This window comes from Plutella xylostella, chromosome 28, assembly GCF_932276165.1.
Source record: "Plutella xylostella chromosome 28, ilPluXylo3.1, whole genome shotgun sequence".
NCBI classification, from domain to species: Eukaryota; Metazoa; Arthropoda; class Insecta; order Lepidoptera; family Plutellidae; genus Plutella; species Plutella xylostella.
The window spans coordinates 7,177,428-7,200,806 of NC_064008.1; the positions used below are offsets into that span (position 1 = coordinate 7,177,428).

The following is a 23,379-nucleotide window of genomic DNA, read 5'->3' on the forward strand; positions in this document are numbered from 1 at the left end:
ACCACAATCGAATATCACACTTACGCCTATGGTGATAAGATCCATATAGAGCCTACGAATAATGTTCAAAATATTCTCCCCAGAGTTGTTTTCTTTAAGATGCTATTTGGAAGGGATGTGGGCGTCTCGAACTGTTATGTGGACAGTTTAGTTCAGGACAAGTGGTAGGAATCTGATTGTACATGTAGACATTTATTGTAATAGTGTCAGTAGGTATAGGATGGGATCTAATTACATTTATACAGGCTGTTAAAAAGGGTGGTAAGGGGTGTAAGTCGAAAGCGGGTAACTAAGAAGGTCACTCCATTTTAAATTGTACCTACGAATTCTGATAATTACCTTAAGTATTTAGTTTCTCCATAGGTGAGTGAGTTTAGCGGTGAGGAATACAAAACTTGTTCAAAGGATCAATCCCCTGAGTAAACCCCTTCTTGCTTACGATACCACTTTTGAAACACCCAGTATATAAATATAAATATAAATATGTGGGGACATCTCACACACGGCCATCCGACCCCAAGCTAGGCAGGACCTGTGTTATGGGTGTCGGACAGCTGATATATCTACACAAATACATAGATAGATAGATACTAAATATAAATATCAACACCCAAGACCCGAGTACAAATATCTGTGTTTAAACAAATATCTGCCCCAGCCGGGAATCGAACCCGGGACCTTCGGCATAGCAGTCAGGGCCACTAACCACTACGTCATTCGACCGTCAAGTATAGTGATTAAATCAAAGAAGGACCAATAGACCTATCGATGTAGTCATATTTTATTGTGATTTTTTTGTTACACAAATTCTCTTTGCTATCAAATAATTATAGTTGTTGAGGACGACATGCGTATTTATCATAATTTTATTTTACAATGTCTTGAAAATTAAATAATTTAAATAACTTAATACCTAGGTGCTTACGTAAAACGAAGAAAGAGAACTAGAATAATAAAAGAAAGAGTAACATATCAAAATGAATATAATTCATAAAGCCACCGAGCCAAGTAATTAATATCTCTGTCGTTCTGAGAAATTCGCAAGTATTCTTACAAACTAAAGGTATTATTAAAGTGAATATTTGCATTTCATCCGGTGATTATGCTAATACGACTTAGGGCTCCTTCACACTAGCGCTATACTCGTTAAATGTTGGATAACACGGTTCGTTATAGAGTTAAGTACCTATGTGTTCGTTTTTTTTCTAAATAATTGACTGGATGTACTGGTGCTAATTAGCAAAGGACGACATAAGCACGTTTTTTTATGTTTTTATAAAAGTTTACGTTTTCTTTTGTCATGTGCATACATTATCTGTCAAAAGTTGCATGATCGTATCCGCTAGAGGCGCCACTTTGTATGCGCGAAAACGATTTTTTTTATAGTTTCCATCAATCTAACAAACCTGTACCTACTAGACCCTAATAGGTTTTCTTCTGTCATCTGCATACAAACATTATCTGCCAAAAGTTTCGTAATATTTTCATAGACCAAATTATAATGATCTCACGTCTGCAATGATCTTAAGCTGAGTATTCAGTATAAGTTTGAATTTTGCATAGCTAGGTACATAAGTACATATAGATCTATGCATACTGGATGTTGGAATCAAGATTAGTATGAGATGGAAATGTAATTGATTACTCTGGCTTAATCACTTTTGATTACACTTACAGAAATTAATTTAAGTATGTACATCATATTATAATTGTCTACCTATCACGTGAGTACAAAATATACTTAAGTAATTCAAAAAGTGGGTAAATGTACTCGATTGCGAGTCACCTCTGACTAGTCTGACTACCCCTTCGTTGAAATCAGTCTTGATTTGGATGTGCCCTTTGAAAAAACATCATAATATTTTGGCAATTGTATTTTAACTCAAATTAACATATTACTTATATTTTTTTCCATAACTATTATTTCCCCAATTCCCAAAAAACCGAAACCAAATTTTATGCAATGCATCACCAAAATTTGGGGTTAAATTGAAAATGTCGCTAAACAAATGCTTCCCACATTCCAGCATTGCTATTAGGACTCGAAACATCAAACAATTTAGCTTACACTGGCAACACTGACCCTCAATAGGCTTCATTGCCCCGGTGAAGTGGCCCGGAAAGCGATAGCGAGCAAATTTATGTCATTTAGTGTTGGCGAAAAATCGATCGAACATAGGATCGATTATTAGATACAGTCGCTACACGGGATCGTTATCGACGTCGATGAACTCGTTTAATGCGCGCACAACCAATCATAGCGCTGTATTTATGGTAAATCACGATGTAGTGATGATTATGTAACTTATGTTAGTATTTATGTAGCTATAGTATGTATGGTTTATTTAGCTATATTATAAGTAGTTAGGTAGTAGGTACACCGCCCTCAAATTTTCTTTACTTTTATTTCTTTATGTTTAAGGTTACCTGTAAGAGATCGCTCTAAGCGATAAGGTCGCCTATTGTTCATTGTTCCTAGTTTATAAGTTCTCTTTGTATGTTTTAATTTGTGGTGTTCAATAAAGATATATTCTATTCTATTCTATTCTATTATCTACGTCGGTAACCAACCCGTGTAGCGGCAGCAGCAGCAATGTACCCAATTGATAGGTCTATCCTTAAAATCAATAATATATCGGTAGGTACTTTGATAAATTATCAATAGTATCAATCGATTTACTCGTAAACCATGAAAAAGTTCCAGTGACCTAGAAACAAATTACTCCTAAACAGAGCGTAACTTTAAATGAATTTTCATTTTTTTGTATTCATTCATTTTCATAATTATTTTCAGCCCGTATCTGCCCACTGCTGGGTATAAGCCTATTTTATGTAACTATAAAAAAAAATATGAGGCCATTTGGTGTCGCTATTTTGGGCTGGATCTTTTTAATTGCTCGCGAGTGTTTTATCAAACTATCGATAGTGGACTATCGATAGTTTGAACAACAACACTAATGTCATTACTAGAGCTGCAGTATGAATGCTGGCCAGTTTATAACTAGATTTAGGATGAATTGGTTTTTGAATGAAACAAAAGCCATGCCAAATTTATTGTTATAGGATCGGTCTTTGTACTGTGGAAACCGTATAGAAGCCAGTTTGAATGCAACACTCTTGCTTGTTGAATTTTAACTTGTAAGGAAATAGGAGTTTTTTAAAAAGTAAAATACGTTTTGTAATTGGACTGTACTGTACACTGCAGCCTTAGTACATACAAAAAAGACAGACAGGAATTATTCAGTATGTTAACTTTTAAAATCTAAATTAAGTCACATTGGAAGGAAGCTGTTAAATTTTTCTGCTTTTATGAAACTAATTCACCATCAAAAGTAACAAAAACTATAACAATAAATACAACCAAACTAGGTATTGTATCCCAATGATAGCCTATCACCATCATGGCATACACATCTACAAATCGTTATTCTGTTAAATCCATACCCTCTCTACTGCGGCGTCCACCTCAGGGGCGTTTTGTCAAATAACAGCTGTCATGAGGATACCTAATAACTGACGCTAAGCACATATTGATAAATTAATAAAAGAAGAAGATTAAAACCAAACCTTTCCCAACACTAGTCCCCACAGCCGGTATAATGCTCGCTTAGGACTGTGTCTAATTGATGAATGTCCACAAAATTTACGGTGGCGGTGCACCCGGCGGCCACCCGGGATTGTGGCGATACGGCCACGTGCCAGTGTTGCCAATACGGAAATATCTACGCATGGAAGTGTACTCCGGTTTTGCGGCTGCAGCTGGGGTTACCACCACCGACGCATTCGCAACGTATCACCATGCACCACCGACACATAGAGCACATAAAATATTGCAATTTACAATCCTACGCAGACGTCATGGCAAGGGATTTTAATTTCTACTAATGGTCATTCAACAGCAATGTTACAGAAATACGACATAAAATTATGCCGTGCCATGCTTTAAGGCCTGGGTCTCCTATTTTATGCTATATGCGGCGTCCGACTTTGACGTAAACGTTTCATTCAACGTCCTACGGCCTACCTACGGCGTCTACGCGCCAACGTCGGCGTGTGAGGGAGACCGCATCAGTACATTTCTATAGTGAGCATCGTGACGCGGCCTACGGCGTGACGCTGGACGAGACCTACGGCGTAAATAGGAGACCCGGGCCTAAAATGATGCCGTGGCATGCGTCCCGGTGTGCGTAGGCCATAACAATCCATAAGCAGCGTCGCTTGCCTTTCAAACATCTGTCAGATCCATATAAGTTACGTGAGATTGGACAAGCTACGCTGCTTAAGGATTGTGAATTGTTTATGATCGGTGGCACGCAGCGCAATGCAATGCATGTAGATGTGCAAGATCCGTTAAGTAGGTTTGCGAATTAATACCTAATTACTTGCCTATTGTTAGTTTGCAAGCTGTTGCCCCTGAGCAAAGGAATATCGGGATAAAAAGTAGTTTTTACTACTGTACTAGTGAAAGTCTAGAAAAAAATGGGGGCATTACCGCATTCTTAACCGAAAACTTCGAAACCGGAGTACACCCCTCTTGTCCGAAATGTTGGTTATTTCACGCTGGAGAGAATTTCTAATAAGAGCATGCACGGTGTAAATATTTTACAGAACATAAACGCTCACGCCTGTAATCCCTGAAGTGGTAGGCAGAGGTGCATTGCGGCATTTTCAGTGTTAATTCTATGTATAGGATCACAAAATGTAACCATTGAAATATCAGCGTAGTGTCATGGCGTCATTGTAAAAAAACTTGTGTTCTCTTTCGGAAATTCGTCAAAAATAAATTCAACGTTCTATAGAAAATAAGATAGATACATAGAAGATAGAAGACACTAAACTTTATTTGTACACCAAAGATGAATAAAAGAATTAACAAGTTGTAACTTAATTAGGGTACAAAAGGCGGTCTTATCACTAAAATCTCTTCCAGACAGGGAATAAAACATTAAGATTGGGTGCAGTGTACATGTTTAAAAGGAATGGTAGTAGGTACAAGCTAATAATATAATCATTATCTAGTAATTAGTACATCGGATTAGCCGTTTCGAGGTCGTCAGATAATCCACGTAGTGTCTAATCAAATCACTAATCTCAGATTCCGGAGAGCTAGATGAAAACGCTGTGGCCTTATTGTCTACAGCACATGCTGAGCTGGTGCCCTTTTGAGGCTCTGAAAATCAACGTTTATAGGTCATGGATTAAACTTTTTTTGTAATAAATATATGCTACACTCACGAGCAAAGAAAAATATTCCAGCGACATATGGAACGTCAAAAGCTTGTTAGACATTTATTATTGGATATGAGTATACTTACCGGTTTTTGTCAGTAGAATTGAAAATATTAGGTATAAATAAGTTTTTTACAGGTCTGTGAACATCTAGAGTCTGGAGCTAGAGTCTGGACCAAGAACTAGAGTCTGGACCTAGAACCTAGGGTCACTCTGGAGTCACCCCCTTTCTAGCAGCCAGTAGATGCACAAACCATCTTCAGTGCTGTGAAATTGAACATAAATATACCAGTTTACACCGCTGGGGCTAACATGATTTCACACTTGAGTCTAATGGCTTAGCGAGAGACACGTACCTACGTGCTTGGTTGTGCTTGTGACCTACCTCTGTATAGTGACATCAAGTTATCAGGAGGGTCAGTGTAGAAATCGAACGAGAAATAAGAGCTGTCATGCAATAGGTACGGATAGCTGCGCTAATCAAGACTTAGGCCCAGTTTTTTGATCCCTAGTTAACTCAACCATTGGTCAAAATAGGCTACCATTAGTTAAAAACCAACGAAATTCGTATGCAGATGTCATGCTTGACACGTGATTTGACTAATGGTTAAAGTTGACTACGGATCAAAAAACTGGGCCTTAGAGAGTTTTACATGTAACCGTGCAAAATAATGTAAATATTGTGTTAAATTTTAAAATCAAATGTAATGTTTGAAAAATTGGGGCCATTTCATGTTAGCATTTTGTGAATGGAACTTTTTTATTGCTCGCGAGTGTATTATCGTCAGAGGCTAAGCTAAACTATAGTGTCATGATTCACGATTATGGAATTGTATTTTGTAATAATTGCACTATTTTTGACAATATAACTAAGCGATTTATTATTATATTTATTATGATCATAATATATAATAGCGTGTAAATGACTTCACAGTAACTTGTGTCAATGTAAACAATCCATAGAAACAATTATTCATAAATTATATTATAAAATAAGCATTTGAGATTCAGAAATTGTATGATAATTAGTGTTTTATTGTATAATTAATTGTTAAAGATTAATTGTTTCCATTCATCGTATAATTAGTTAATTTCTTATTTGATTTGAAAAGGCGGGAAAGGAAGTTGCTTGGACAGTGGCGCCCTCTGAAAAAAGTCACAGTTAAGCTGGTGAGGCGCCACGTGCAGGCAATCTTTCCCGGGTTTTCAAGCCGAAAGGTGCTAAAACTGTAAAGCGTGGTGAAAAGAGTGAAATATAGAAGTCTAAAGATTGTTGGTGTATTATTTATCAAATCTCAGAAGTGACACGAACAGTACAAACGCCCACACGAAGGAGTTTAAAGGATTGGAATTACTTACAAGTACCTAAGTGGACTTATTTTAAAAACGTTACGAAGATGAATTTAAATCTGATATGGTGCAGTGATATTTAATATTTGCAGTCATGTAGGTGACGAAATAGAATAATAAAATTATTGTTTCATACCACCGTAATCACATGGTGGGTCAGAAAGTTGGGATCATGTAGGTGATCCCATTTAAATAAAAATACTTTTCATTAATTGGTAGGTCATGCTATCATGTAGGGGGATTGCAAGCGCATTGGTGAATATTAGAAGAACACACGAATAAGTTGGTACCTAATTATGATAAATTTAACCTAGAAGTGGATTTCAAATTAATAAATTTATTTTGTTTCTAATTACTAATTATGATGCAGTACGTATGTACTGCTACCTTGTTTTTCTTTGGCTTTTCTAACTGCTAAGGTATTGTGCTGGTGCTTAAGTGCATTTAACTGTTAGGTACAAGTATAACTATTCTTGCAAGTAATCATGTCTAGGTGATAATGCCATTGAGTTACTAATCTAAAAGCGAGGTAAATGTGTGCATTTGGTACATGACTAGGTGTAATAATGTAGCAGGTTCTATTCAAAGGACAGTTTATTGGATTATTTTTATAATCATGTACCTATGTGCAAATGCAATTGAGTTATTATTTGAAGTGAGGTTTTATTATCCGTGTTTTTGACAATGGTGTAAGTGAGAAGTAATAGATTTTTGCAATTGAATGTTTTTGCAATCATGTAGGTGATATGCAATAGATTTTAATTTGAGTGTTTTTGCAATCATGTAGGTGATTTGCAATAGATTTTAAGATGTTGAGTGTTTTTGCTATCATGTAGGCGATATGCAATAGATTTTAATTTGAGTGTTTTTGCAATCATGTAGGTGATGTGCCATAGATTTTAACATTGTGAGTGTCTTTGCTATCATGTAGGTGATGTGCAATAGATTTAAACATTGTGATGTGAGTGTCTTTGCTATCATGTAGGTGATATGCAATAGGTTTAAATTTGAGTGTTTTTGCAATCATGTAGGTGATGTGCAATAGATTTTAACATTGTGAGTGTCTTTGCTATCATGTAGGTGATGTGCAATAGATTTTAACATGTTGAGTGTTTTTGCAATCATGTAGGTGATATGCTCTATGACTGTGTACTTAATAATGAAGTTTCATCATTTTATCTGCAGTCACGTAGGTGACAGCATAATATATTATCATTTTGCTGAGGATTTATATGAAATTATAGTATAATTGTGATTGATTGAAGCAAGCTCTATGTGTTACCGGTACATAATGTCATGTAGGTGTGGCGGATTTACCGTAAGTTTAGCTTTTGTATTAATAAGCTGACCAATTTAACAGTGATTATGTTAAGAGTGTGTACTTTTATTATTATTAGTAAATTATTAGTAAATAAATTATGCCTTCAAGTAATAAGTTCAATTATTGTTAGTAAGCACCTTACCAAGTATCTGTAAAAAAAAAAAATAAAAATAAAAATAAATAAAAAAAAAAACTGATATGACGAGTTATTAAAATATATATTCAGGAGCGGGTTTTTATTCACAAACTATGAGTTGCCTAGAATATGACCAATTATTGGTATAGGTATGCTGTGTAATTAAAGTTGATGTATGTCTAAAGGTTATTTTTATTTTTGAAGTTCTTGTCTGGGTCAAATAATCTTGGCCTTATTGTGTGATCATGTAGGTGCATCACAAGAAGTAACAAAGAGAGAATAGATAAATATTTTTAGAGCAAGATAATCGTTATCAAAGGAGGGATAACTATGTTTAGTATTGGGTAGTATCTTGAAGACCTGAAGTCACTGTAGTTTGAGACTAATTATAAGTATCAACAGTTTAAGTAATTTTATGAGCAGAGAAGATAAAAACGTCATTATAAATGGTTAAAGTAAGTGGTCTTTTCAGGATGGGTCCTGAAGAGGAAACGGGATCTCCTCCCAGAGTTAGAAAAAGACGTAGGTGCATGGTGATATCCTCAGATTCTGAAGAAGAAGAAGTGCCATTAAAGACTCAGAAGCCCGCATTGGATGGTTTATCTAAAGAAGATCTGCTAGCAATCATCGCTTCATTACGGAGTGAAACTGGCAAATCGAATCCAAATGTTATACCTAACCATCATAACAATGTTATACCGGAATTTGACCCTAACAATAAGTCTCAAAACGTAGATAGATGGCTAGGCAAAGTAAATGAATGTAGATCTATTTACAACTGGGATGAGAAACAGACAATCCATTTTTCGCTACAAAAGCTGACAGGATTAGCGAAAAAGTGGTACGAATCACTGTCTTCTCTCAGTTTTACATGGGATCAATGGCAGATGAAGTTGCGTAAGGCTTTTCCCAGTGATGAAAATTATGGGAAAATGCTCGAAGAAATGCTTGCAAGAACGTCTCGTTCTGATGAGAGCTTGCGAGAATATTTCTATGAAAAATTAACGTTGCTCAGTCGCTGCGAAATTATAGGACGCAAGGCAGTTGATTGTATAGTGTACGGTATCTCGGATATGTCTGTGAGAAATGGTGCCCAGGGTCTGCGATGCAAGGAGCCAGAAGAATTGTTATCATTCTTGGCATCTCAACAGGTTAAGACTAATGTGCCACATTCGACAAGCACCATAAAGAAGCGGGATCCGCGCAGTACGAATCCCGGGCCCTATTATAGGAGCAATAATATGAATGGCCCAACCATGCTTTGCTTTAACTGTAAAGAAAGAGGCCATTCGTTTACCACGTGCCCGAAACCCTTAGTAAAATGTCAGAAATGTGGTCGAGTAGGGCATGACTATGAGAACTGTTTCAGGAAACCTCTGTTGTCGCATAATACAGTTGAGAAAAAGACACTGAAGATAGCAGTAGATACACAAGATAAATTACCTATTAATGAAGTCGGTTCAAAACCTGGGCCCCTTTCAGCCCAACCTTTGCTTGGAGTAGATTTACCTACAAGCACTCCTCAAAGTAATAAAAAGTTTTTCAAGGCAATTACCGTAAATGGTGTTGGTTTGAGGGCTTATATCGACTTCGGGAGTGATTCTAGTATTATTCGAGTCTCGGATGCAAAGATACTTGGCTTGACTGAACATGTTGAGCAGTTACCTATCATAAAAGGTTTTGGAAATTCGATTATACATCCAATTTCTAAAGTAACGGCACAGTGTAAAATCGATGAAGTTGAAACTGAAATAGAATTCCTGGTCGTTGATGATCAATACCTACAGATGCCCATTCTGATTGGGCAAAACTTTACAGAGATGCCTTCGGTTACAGCGTTAAAGAATAGCAATGAGCTATTCTTCTATTTCAGCCCTCAAAGCACAATGGATGCTACTTCAGAGGATGATAAAATAATCAAACTATATGTTTGCAATGAAACCAAAGTAGACAAAGGGGGTATAGTAGAAGTTTACGCGAAAGAAAACATAACTGGTGATGTTTATGCTGACGGTAATACTAATTTGTATCCGAATCAGGAATATCATTTCCATAGAGGTTGTTACAAATTAGTAAATGGTAGAGGTTTTATATTTGTATCGGTACTCGGTTGCCATACTGTTTCATTTAAGCCAGACTTATTGCTAGCAAGAGTAAGTCGTACTGTTGAAGCAGACATAGTTGAAGTCAATAATATTCAATCAGACGGTTCTCGAGAGCAGCCTCCTTTGGATCAATCAGACATAAAGACTGGTAATGGGTTAAACCCTGCAGAGAAAGATAGACTTTATAGTCTATTACAAAAGTATCGCTCGTGTTTTGCGACCAACTTAAGTGAATTGGGTTGCACAACTCAAGCTGAGATGCGTATCGAATTAAATGACAACAGACCAGTTATTTATCGGCCGTATCGGATGTCTATACACGAACGTGAAAAAGTTCGAAACATTGTAGAAGAGCTGGTACAAAATGATATTGTGCAAGAATCTGAGTCAAATTATGCTAGTCCGGTGATTCTTGTGAAAAAGAAAACAGGAGAAGCTCGGCTATGTATCGACTTTCGAGCTCTTAATGGCAAAACAGTAAAGGACAAATATCCATTACCCTTGATTGAAGATCAAATTGCTAATTTAAGCGGTAACATGTTCTTCACTACATTAGATTTGGCCTCGGGGTATTATCAGATTCCGATGGCTCCAGAAAGTCGCCATTTGACAGCATTTGTTACCCCAGATGGCCTTTATGAATTTAAACGGATGCCGTTTGGCTTAGCCAATGCCCCAGCACTGTTCCAAAAAATGATTAATAAAATTCTTGGTTCAAAAAGGTTCACCTCCGCTTTGGCCTATATGGATGACCTTCTTGTTCCTTCGGTATCCATTGAAGAAGGGTTTCAAAGGTTGGAAGAGGTTTTGCAACTGCTAAAAAGCGCAGGACTGACATTGAAATTGTCTAAGTGTAGTTTCTTTGACACCCAAATTGAATATTTGGGTTATGAAATCTCGGCCCATGGTGTGAAACCGGGAGAGAAAAAAATAGAGGCAGTAAAAAAATTCCCTGTACCCAGAAATGTCCACGAGCTTAGACAATTTTTGGGCCTTGCAAGCTATTTTCGGAAGTTCGTAAAAGGGTTTGGTGAAATAGCGAGGCCTTTGACGTGCTTGCTTAAACAAGATGTTTCTTGGAAATGGACACAGTCTGAGCAAAATGCTTTCCAAACTCTCAAGCTAAATCTTTCAGATCGGCCCGTGTTGGCTCTTTATAATCCAAAATTAGATACAGAACTTCATACGGATGCGAGTTCCTTGGGTTTGGGTGGCATTTTAATGCAATGGCAAGACAACCCACGAGTGTTGAAACCAGTCGCCTACTTTAGTCGACAAACAACCACTGAGGAACGTCATTTTCATTCATACGAATTAGAGACGCTTGCGGTGGTCTGTTCACTAAGAAAATTTCGGCCGTATCTATTAGGAGCCAAATTTGTAGTGTACACAGACTGCAATGCTATAAGACATACGCTAACTAAAAGAGATTTAATTCCTCGAATAGCAAGATGGTGGTTACAGATTAGCGAGTACGACTTTGATATCGTTTACCGCCCTGGATCGCGTATGAACCATGTTGATGCGCTGAGTAGGAATCCTGCCACGCAACCCATTAGTTCTAACTCTAATGCTGATGTCAGTGAATTTCCCTGTGTATTAAAAATAACTACAGAAAATTGGTTACACACACTACAATTAGCTGATCCCGAAGTTCTAAGAATCTCTAAGATTCTTAAACCTGAGACTGACGAAGAATCTAAAGAGATAAAAAAGAATTATGTCATTAAAGATCACCTTGTGTATCGAAAAGTTAATGATCAATTGCGTTTAGTGGTGCCTCGTAATTCCAGATGGCAAATTTGCAAGATCAACCACGACGATATTGGTCACTTTGGCTTTTCTAAAACACTTGAACGAATACAAAGCCAATATTGGTTTCCAAAGTTACGGAACTTTGTTAAAAAGTATGTAAAAGCATGCATTGAATGTGCTTACAATAAAGATTCTGAAGCTAAAACTCGGCGTGGTCACTTACACCCAATTGAGAAGAAGGACATTCCGTTCCACACGATCCACTTAGATCATGTTGGCCCTTTTGTTAAAAGCAAAAAAGGGAATAATTACATCTTGACTATCGTTGATGGTTTCACTAAGTACCTTTTTGCAAGACCTGTCAAGGATGCAAAAAGTAAGACCGTCATTAAGGTACTAGAGGGCATATTTACAGATTTCGGTACCCCTATAAGAATCATATCGGACCGTGGAACGGCATTCACTTCGTCACAATTTAAGAGCTTTTGCGCAAGCAATGGCATTCGACACATTCTTAATGCAGTAGCGTGCCCACGGGCTAATGGACAGGCCGAGAGGTTTAATCAAACAATCCTTACCGCTCTGTCTACTCAGAATTTTAACAATGATGAGCGTGATTGGGATGTCCAGGTAGGAAAAGTACAGTGGGGTATCAACAACACTGTAAATGCGTCGACTAAGAAAGCTCCTACGGAGCTGTTATTTGGTACAAAATTAAGCAACGCATCTGAAAATAAATTGAACAGTGTTGTTATAGATTCTTCTGACATTGTAGCGATAGATAATCGGGATGAATTGAGACGTGAGGCTAGTGACAATATTAAAATATCTCAAACAAAACAAAAACAGTATTTCGATAGTAATAGAAAACCGGCTAAAGAGTACAAGGAAGGAGAATTAATAAAAATTACTAAAGTAAGCTTTGCTAACGACGGAAAAAGTAAAAAACTACTTCCCAAATTTATAGGTCCTTTTAAAGTTGTCAAAAGCTTAGGAAATGACAGATATCAGATTGCCAATGTGCCGGGTTTTAGCAAAAAGCGATCTTATGATACTGTTGTATCCGCTGATCGAATGCGACCATGGATTAATGTTGATTCTCTCGAAATAGTAGGTGATGATTCTGTTACAGATAATAGTGATTCTAATTGAATATGATATATGAATAGTTCATACGTGTTTAAGTGGTATTTCTAATAATTATTGTACTGAAATGGAAATATGTTTTAATAAATAATTGTTAATAATTGATGTTAAAATAATGTATTAATGCGAGTGTCATGATGTTATTACCTGTTTAAATCTATCATAGTTATTCATAGTACCTATATGCAAACATTTATAATTAGTAACTTCAATTCTGTTTGATTGTTATGTAAGAATTTCTGTTTAGGTCGTGCTCCGGAGAGAGCACTCATTCGGATGGCCGAGTGTCATGATTCACGATTATGGAATTGTATTTTGTAATAATTGCACTATTTTTGACAATATAACTAAGCGATTTATTATTATATTTATTATGATCATAATATATAATAGCGTGTAAATGACTTCACAGTAACTTGTGTCAATGTAAACAATCCATAGAAACAATTATTCATAAATTATATTATAAAATAAGCATTTGAGATTCAGAAATTGTATGATAATTAGTGTTTTATTGTATAATTAATTGTTAAAGATTAATTGTTTCCATTTATCGTATAATTAGTTAATTTCTTATTTGATTTGAAAAGGCGGGAAAGGAAGTTGCTTGGACAGTGGCGCCCTCTGAAAAAAGTCACAGTTAAGCTGGTGAGGCGCCACGTGCAGGCAATCTTTCCCGGGTTTTCAAGCCGAAAGGTGCTAAAACTGTAAAGCGTGGTGAAAAGAGTGAAATATAGAAGTCTAAAGATTGTTGGTGTATTATTTATCAAAATAGAGAAACTTAATAAATATTGAACGTAAATATTCTTACTTATCCAAGTCAAGAAATATCTCAATCCACGCTTCTTGAGAGAAATCGTATTGTTTACGACCCGTCGTAAAAGTATTAAGGTCCTCTCTTATTCTAAATAGAATCAATAAAATGGGTGTAAAATGATTGGTATTTAAAATTGAATGTGAACTGCTACTGTTTAGGTTTGGGACTGTTGGAAGTGAAAAGAAGTGAAGTGATGATGATTTCGCATTAGATCTGCTGACATGCCTAATCCAGACTCTCGCCGAGAAGACCCGAGAACACCCGAGACGCGAGAGTGTCATGAGTTTCTCGCCTTCTCGTTCTCTCGCTCGGGTGTTCTCCGATCGGTGTCGGTCTTTTGGCCCGAGACAAAGGGATTTCACGAAAATAAGTGAGATCAAACCGTGAGTGTGGATGGTTCACCGAGATCGCGATAAGTCTCGAGTCTCGACGAACCTCACGCCGAGATTTCTCGGCGTGAGTCCGGATCAGGTAACAGCATTTTGACAGGCGAGCAACGCTACTTATGGATTGTTAAATTTCTATAATTATGTCGGTGGGTGGTGGTACGACACTAGATATCGTTAACTTCTTTAGTTTTCGACAAGCATTTAAACCTGTAGATGTATTGACAAACCCTAGTCTAGCTTCAGTGTTTGTCACCGACACGCTTACGAGAAATAGAAAGAAAGAAAGAAAGAAAGAAAATACATTTATTTCACACACACACGGAAACAACACAAAAAATAAATAATAAAACAAATAATAAAAAAAAGGCAAAGGAAAATGAGCAAGGGTGTGAAAATGAAAAACATTTGTAGGTTTACATTTTGGTTCCAGGCTCCCAAACTAGGATACCCTGTGCTATGGGTAGCCAGGCATCTTTCGTGTACTTAGGGTAAACTGTTAAAGTGAAGCAAGCATCGCCTTAAATATCATTCTATAGCAATCAAATCAAAGGCGTTGAAGAGGAAGCATTATTCGCAATCGCCCGTTTGAAACAACAATTAAAAAGCTATTATTACAGGTTTATCGGCAAGGAAGTTTCTTTATTAATACGATATGCAAGCGCTTAAACGGGCCATAAAATAGAGGGAAATATTATACTTACTACTTACTTATAGTCCTGTTACTCCCCTGTGGAGCTTAGGGCTACAGACATTCTTCGCCACGCTTCCCTATCTTGAGCCGCCTCCTTCACTTGGGCCCACGATAGACCTGCCCTCTTCATTTCCGCCTCCACGGACCTTCTCCAGCTCTGTACGGGTCTACCTGGTCTCCGTCTTCCACTAGGCTGCCACACGAAAGCAACTTGAGCATGGTTACAGTCGTGTCTTCTCATTGTATGGCCGATCCATCTCGGAAATATTATGGATGATGAATTTTGAAATTAATATTTTTCTGTTTGTATTTTCCTTTGATATATTAGCTTTGACTACACCATCCCACGTTACGTGGTTAACATATATTGGTAGAGCTTTTATTTCATACACTTACGGGCGGTGCAAAAGTTCCATTTAGAAAATTACCAAATTACTCCTAAACAGAAAATACTAACTTAATGACGCCTTCTGCAATATTTAAGCACATTTCACGGTGTATCAGAAACGGCAGCTAACTTAGCGGCCGCAGCGACGACGCAGCGCCCAGTACGACAGGCCCGTCTAACGGCCGCTAAAGCGATTTTAGCTGGCGCCGCTCCCAAGAGCAAAAATGCCTCGCGACCGTCACTCACTGCTATCACAACACCGAAGGTGCCCGAAGATAACCGAGCAGCGACGAACAGCGCTCCCACCATCGACCCGAGCGCACGCGCAACACCTACGACGAGCGCACCTAAGGTTGGAGCCACAAAACTGACAAGCGCTACCCCAACCAATGAAAATGATAAGCTCAAAAAGACTACTGCTGAAGAAGACGGAGACTGGCAGAAGGTACTATCAAAACGACGCAACAACCGACGATCAGTTACTGTAGGAACTGGAAATGTAGACTCGGAGCTAAAAACAGTAGAGCAAATTAAATATATCCAGGCATGGTCATTCCTACCCGAGACAACCACAGAAAATGTGATGAAATTCCTCAACAGAATTAAAAGCTCTAAGGATTACTATGTCGAAAAGAGGAACATAAAAACTACTCGACACGCATCGTTCGTCATAGGGATTCCTGAGTGCCTATTCGAGTGCTTCAACTCGCCGACTGTGTGGCCACCGCGCGTCCGCTTCTCAGACTGGTTTCCCGCGCGGCCCCGCGCTGCCGCCGTGCGGGGCTCTGCCGCTACTCCCACCACTCCGGTCGCCTCCGCTAATATCGGCCGCGACCAGACGGACACTGACAAGGCTACGACCACCAAATAAAGATGATACTATAATCACAGTATGCCACCAAAACATTCGCTCCTTAGACAAAAAGACTCAACAGTTAGAAGTGTTAATGCGGAGTGAATTAACGTGCGATATATTAGGTTTAACCGAGCATTGGCTCCATGAACCTGAACTAAAAACCGTGAGCATTGACGGATACAAACTAGTATCAAAGTACTGCAGACAAACATTAGCACACGGAGGATCATGCATCTATGCTCGTAACAGTGTTAATGTAGTTGAAAATACTGACCTAAAGGTAAGACGAGATCAGACCCACTGAGTACGACATAGGAGTGGCCCAAGGCTCGTCGGTGTCCAATATACTGTTCTCGCTACTGCTTAACGACCTCCCCGACGCAGTCAGCGGTGGGGAGGTGTTCATGTACGCCGACGACGTGGCGGTGGCGTGGCGGTGGTAGCCACTGCACCCACTGTCGAGGGCCTCGAAGTGCAGCTGAATGTTACGGCATCTCAGCTGGCTCAGTGGTTCCGACTTAACGGTCTCGTTCTTAACATTGAGAAAACCCATTTCTTACACTTTGACCTATCAGGGCGACCACCGAAGCCAATACATGTCGTAGTCGGTAACTCGAACATAGATCAAGTAGATGTAACTACGTTCCTAGGTTTCGAGATGGACAGAAAACTGACATGGGGGCCGCATATTGATAAGATGTGCGGACGGCTCGGCGGCGCGTGCTTCGCCTTGCGGCGAGTGGCGCGGGCCCTGCCGCGCGAGGCGGCGCGCGCGTGCTACTTCGCGACCGTGCACTCCGTGCTGCAGTACGGCACAGAGCTGTGGGGGCGCGCTGCCGACTGGGAGCGTGCCTTCAGAATGCAAAAGAGGGCAATTAGAGCGCTAGCAGGCGTCTCTTGGGATACCTCAGCCAAGCCGCACTTTAGGTCGCTCGAAATCCTCACGTTGCCGTCGGTACTGATACTGCAGATTGCACTTTATGTGAGGCAGAATCTACCCACATACAAGAAGCACAGTGACGCGCACGGATACGCGACCCGGGGCGCCGACAGACTCGCTGAACTGCCGCGAAGACTCGCCAAGTTCTCCAAGACCACTCGCATCGCGGGCCCGGCAGTGTATAACTCTCTGCCAAACGATGTTACGTCCGCCACAAACATACATTGTTTTAAGTCTAGGCTTAAGAAATGGCTTGTTGAGCAAGCGTTCTATACCTTTGATGAATTATTTACTGTATAATTATTCCAAATACCTATCTATGTACTTTGGCTATTTTAATTATTGAATTTATTTTAATCATTGAATTTATTTTAATCATTTTTAATTATTTTAATTATTGTGAGTTTGACTACGGGTACACTCTCTTTTTTTAGGGTTCCGTAGCCAAAATGGCAAAAACGGAACCTTTATAGTTTCGTCATGTCCGTCTGTCCGTCTGTCCGTCTGTCCGTCTGTCACAGCCGATTTACTCGGAAACTATAAGTACTACAGTGATGAAATTTGATGGGAATATGTGTTGTATGAACCGCTACAAAAATATGACACTAAATAGTAAAAAAAAGAATTGGGGGTGGGGCCCCCCATACATGTAACTGAGGGATGAAATTTTTTTTTTCGATGTACATACCCGTGTGGGGTATCAATGGAAAGGTCTTTTAAAATGATATAAAGTTTTCTAAAAAACATTTTTCTTAAAGTGAACGGTTTTTGAGATATCAGCTCTCAAAGTCTTAAAAAGTATGTCCCCCCCCCCTCTATTTTTATAACTACGGGGTATAAAATTCTAAAAAAAATAGAGGTGATGCATGCTAATTAACTCTTTCAACGATTTTTGGTTTGATCAAAGTATCTCTTATAGTTTTTGAGATAGGTTGATTTAACTGTAATTTTGCTGCTACGGAACCCTTTGTGCGCGAGCCCGACTCGCACTTGGCCGGTTTTTTTAATCTATTGTGAACATAATGAATATTATAGTTACTTATAATAAATATAATATTTGTAACCTTTTTTTTTTGACGTGTAATGTAAAAACTTACCAATAAATATGTTTCAATGTTTCAATATAAGCTACTAAAAAGGCAAATATTTTGTTCAAATTTTCTATTAAATAATTTAAAAATATGGGGCCATTAGGTGTCTGAATTTTGTAAGTGGAACTATTTCTTTGCCCGTGAGTGTATATATGACATACCTCTCAGTTTCTCAAAATACCTAATTGCAATGATTTCAAAAGGAAGGATACGCCCGTCAGAACGTTTTGTCAAAAGAAAATGGCACCCGCGCGCTGGCCCTAATTTCATACAAATTATGTCAGATTTATGAGGTTTTAGGGCCAACGCGAGGGTGTCATTTTCTAGAGCGGTTGGGCCTGTCCTTACGCTAGTAATATATAAGTCAATGCCTAATTGATAAAATAGATTTGGCTGTTCTTGATATCAACTTTTATCTTACCGTAATAACGCTTAAAACCTTTATACAAAAGCTACATTACAAAAACCCAAACTCATTCCCAAACTTTTTCAGTGACTCAGCATTTTACGGTCAAAACTCTTTCAACAACCAACTTTAATCGCCTTTTCGCCTCCACACTAATGAAGGTTTGGTGGATCAAGTTTGATTGGACACGGCGATACTCAAGTAATCCTGGGAGATCGTCCAGATATATGGACAATTAGCCGTCCCAACATGCATGCCAATTAGTTGGGGACATTTTGGGGACCATTCTCGTATTCTCAGTGTATTTATTTCAAAAGTTTTAACTTTATTGCGTGTGGATCTGAACGATGAATGTAATAAAGTTTATTGTGTATAGCCGTTAATATTATTACTCTGACTAAAGCAAAATTGTTGACATTTTTAATAAAATTAAAGAAAGAAATTTATGAAAGTAGACCCTCCGAGTGACGTATAAACTATCCCCCTTATTCATTAAAAAGTTAGTAGACGCTTTAGCTATTGAACTGTTTTGTCCCTCTCTGTCAAAGGACAAATTGTTCTCTGTCAGAGAGTGACTAAAGCGTCCACTAACTTTTTTTTATGAATAAGAAGGATATCTGTTCTGTAGTAATAGGGGTAATAAGCTTTACAGCGGTACATTTTTACTATCAGACGTATTGCTATAATACCGACTGCCTTAAAGCAGTAATGGCCTCCCACGCAGTTGCTACACTTTCGACCGTAGTATCGGTACGACACCTAGTCGGGTTCAGAATCACATAAATATATTATACTAGCTGTTCCCGCGCGCTTCGCTTCGCCTTAAAAAGTTTTCCCGTGGGAATTCCGGGATAAAAAGTTTCCTATGTCCTTTCCCAGGGTCTAGACCGTATGTATACCAAATTTCATTAAAATCCGTTCAGTAGTTTTGGCGTGAAAGAGTAACAGACAGACAGACAGACAGACACAGTTACTTTCGCATTTATAATATTATATATATATATATATATATATATATATATATATATATATATATATATATATATATATATATATATATATATAGTTAGGATTATACAATCTAACGATTTTATAGGCTTTTTGCTGTACTTATTGATATGAGACATGGTTTTGGCTCTCTAACTATCGCCATAGCACTTGACTTTCGTTGCCCGCGAGTGGCCGGACAATTGGTTTCTTTTTCTAAACTAATAAGAATCAGGCAACCGATACAGCAACATCAGCCCCCGTATTTTGTAACTTTTTGAGAGTTAGCAACCGGTGATAATTGGTATCAACTTAGAGACTTATTAACCAAAAACACCAAAAATTTTAGTGAAAGAAATATGCAAGAAGCCTACCAATATATCCTTACATTCAACATTTATAAACGTTTGTGAAATCAGATAAGTCAGTAAAACGTTATTAATTAATAATGTTCTAAGTTGTCAGCCATTTTATACCAACCAACCCCAATCGGAGTTACAAAATACGGGGGCAGTTCACACATCACAAGCTCACTAAAAACCACGACGCCGCTTCGCGTGAAAAACCGATTGATACCCCCTCCCCCCCCTCTTGTAAACACACTCGTCACTCGCGAAGGAAACGAGTAAAGTTTTCAGTCTGCTAATTAATTCCGGAACACGGCGTTATCAAGCCGGAGCAAGTTACGGCGCTGCGTGTATGCATGGACGGGGTTGTGCGGGAAGGAAATAGGCGGTTAAAAAAAATAGGTAAAAATTGTTTTTTTGTGCCAAAACTTTGTTGTATTGTAACAATTGAAATTGTATGCATAAAAAGTGGTGCGTCGGATCAATTGGTACCTAAGGGCGCCTACACATAACACGATACGATATCGCGTAATAAAAATGAATCCTAGCAGGTGTTGAAAGGCAGAGAAAGTACGAATCGACATCGTATCGTGTTTATGTGTAAGCGCCAAGTAGCTAAAGTAAATATATTTACTCCTTTTTGTATAAGTAGCTTAAGGTTAGTGAAATTAGCGTCTGCCGCAGATTACACGTACGCCGGTAGTAGGTATTTTAGTACAGATGAGCCGTTACTTGGGGAGGCTTTGTGCACACCACAATTAAATATAATACTAAGGGCGTCTTGCACAACAAAGTTAAATAAAATTAAATAGTTTGTCTCTTGCTCTAACAGTATAATGTCAGAGCAAGAGGTCATAGATTTAATTTTATTTAACTTTGTTGTGCAAGACGCCCTTAGTAAAATTATTTTTTTCAATGTTAAAGGCACGTTATTAATTAAAATTAATATTACCTATTTCTTAAATATATTTACTACCACACTACAGCATAACACCGTCCAAAGACTTTAAACATTGACTAACGTCTTTGCGAAGCAGAAACGTGTTTTATCACGTCCAAGACATAAGCAATTTTAGCTGCGTTCGCGGCAACCATTAAACTAGCTAAGTGATATATTTCTGTGCAGCTGGATTAGATTTACCACATAGAATACAGGGTGTTTTAAAAGTGATCTAGTAGTCGAAAGGAAGTTCGTGAAAGTCCCCATAGTAAAAGAAGTCACGTGACCAACAAAGCTTCTATGCAGAACCTATAAAACAAGTATTAGAACAAAAGTCAAGCCTCTTTCCGCTTGCTTTCTGTTTTTAACACCCTATATTTATTTTATAAAGCACAATGTTTTACTGGTGCAAAGTTTACTTAGCTGGGATGATTATTTGAGCCTCGTAAATAGCAAACGGTTATAATTAAAGCAATAAGTCAGGGTTGTTTATTCCATTCATTCTTAGATTGACAATATACGAAATAGATGGTGTGTCTCATTAATAAAACAAAGCAAAAGAGTGTCCGTATTTTGTTTGCTGTCAAACCGTTTATTATTTTATATAATTATTTATTTTTATTTTTAATTATTATGTCTAACCTAAAGACAACAAATGAATAGGACACAAATCTTCTAACCAAACTAATAATTAAAACTAAGAGCCCAGCGGCAAAAGTGAGGTGTTATTATTGTCGAGACGTTTCTTTTGCACTGACACTCCATCTATAATATCACTAATATACTTAGTTTGTATTAAAAAACCGACTTCAAAAAAACACTAAAATGTAAGAAATAATTTAAGTTTTACACAAATTATATGTGACAGTACATATATACCTAAGCAGGAACTGTTATTTTTTGATGTTGGTGCGGTGACAAAGTAATCTGAAGAAATATGGCACCAACTTCAAAAAATAACAGTTCCTGCTTAGGTATATTTGTACTGTCACATATAATTTGTTTAAACCTTAAATTATTTCTTAAATTTTAGTGGTTTTTTGAAGTCGGTTTTTTTTAAATCATTATTTTATTTTATGGTTTTTAGTTTATTTTCAATAATTTTTAATCAAAAATAAGATGCAAATGATACCAAAAAGTCCTACTAATCAATACGAATCATTCAAGCCTAAACACGATGTAGTTGCTATATGAAAAAATGGGACCACCTGGGAGCTCAACCCAAAACAACAAAAAAGAATTTTCAAAATCGGTTCATAAACGGCGGAGTAATCGGTGAACATACATTAAAAAAAAAAAATATCCCGACGAATTGAGAACCTCCTCCTTTTTTTGAAGTCGGTTAAAAATAGGATTGTAGGTACTCCATAGTTACTATTCATTCTATTTGTTTTGACAACAAGGAGCACCCTTTATAAATTTTATAGCGGTACGAGAGAGACACAAAATAGAGTGCGATGAATTCTTTATGACGAATATCATAGCTATCGCTGTAGCCCCACATCTGAGGCCCGGAATGTCACTTTTATGTATACATCTATACAATACTCTTTATTTACAGCGAAAACAAAGAAATACACTCACGGGCAAAGAAAAAGTTCCATTGAGAAAACCAGCTAAGAAGAAATAGCTTCATGACGCCTTCTGCAATATTTAAGTTCATTTAAAGGAGCAGTAGAATATTGGCAACAAAAATATTTTATTCGAAAAGTTTTTAAAAATTGAAGCTATAATTATGTAAGTCTACATTTTGTAAGAGGAACTGTTTCTTTGCCCGTGAGTATAAAAAAAAGTACTCAAAAATAAAAACCGTACAAAAAGGTGGCATTGTTTGTAGCAATATCTCCCAGATATCCTTTGGATGGAATAGAGAGTTTAAAAATAGTTACGAGGTAAGGAGATAACAGGAGAACGAGGTCTGAATTTACTTTTTATTATTTAACCCCGATGGAAAAATGGGGTTTCTTGTTTTTTGAATGCAACTGTCTGCAGTCTGTCACTGTATCAAAAAAGTATGAAATGGCGGGATGACGCGGGCACACTGAAAGGGTCGCGCCCGGATACTGAAAAAAAATTTTACGCCGCTGCAGGCTGTGGGCTGTGGGTGCCGTTTCATAATGGCTTAATACCTACCTACATAATAATATAATGTATTTGCGATATCCGTACCGGCTACCTACTTACTATACTTACGTACTTTTATTAAACTCTTATTATATTATGTTATGCATTTATATTTTATCTATTCTATTATTTATGGTTTATTAATATACTAGTTAGTATTTTGCGTCTTATTATTTATAAATGTATATTTTTACTTAATGTACTTAGTTACTTACTTATATCTACTTAGACACCTACCTAGCTTACTCAAATATACACACATTCCACACATACACACAACACAACACAACCGATCCTAATTATAAGTATACCTACCTCGCGTTCGTGACTGAGGTCACAACACTAAGGGCCAGCTGAAAAC

General features: G+C 37.7%; 1 protein-coding gene across 1 annotated transcript; it reads left to right on the top strand.

Moving 5' to 3' along the window:
* Window positions 1-6,311: 6,311 nt before the first annotated feature.
* Window positions 6,312-16,198, top strand: LOC125490838. The gene is made up of 3 exons (XM_048631194.1): window positions 6,312-6,590; window positions 8,509-12,698; window positions 15,444-16,198. The coding sequence occupies exons 2-3, from the start codon at window positions 8,510-8,512 to the stop codon at window positions 16,196-16,198; spliced, it is 4,944 nt and encodes a 1,647-aa protein (XP_048487151.1). The 5' UTR covers window positions 6,312-6,590; window position 8,509.
* Window positions 16,199-23,379: the final 7,181 nt, after the last annotated feature.

What these genes read in the sequence shown, in the direction of transcription:
- LOC125490838 (XM_048631194.1), top strand. Translation starts at nt 8,510, where the DNA reads ATGGGTCCTGAAGAGGAAACGGGATCTCCTCCCAGAGTTAGAAAAAGA. An exon ending in TAATCGGGATGAATTGAGAC is followed by an intron (nt 12,699 to 15,443) that starts GTGAGGCTAGTG and finishes ACGGTGTATCAG; the next exon opens with AAACGGCAGCTAACTTAGCG.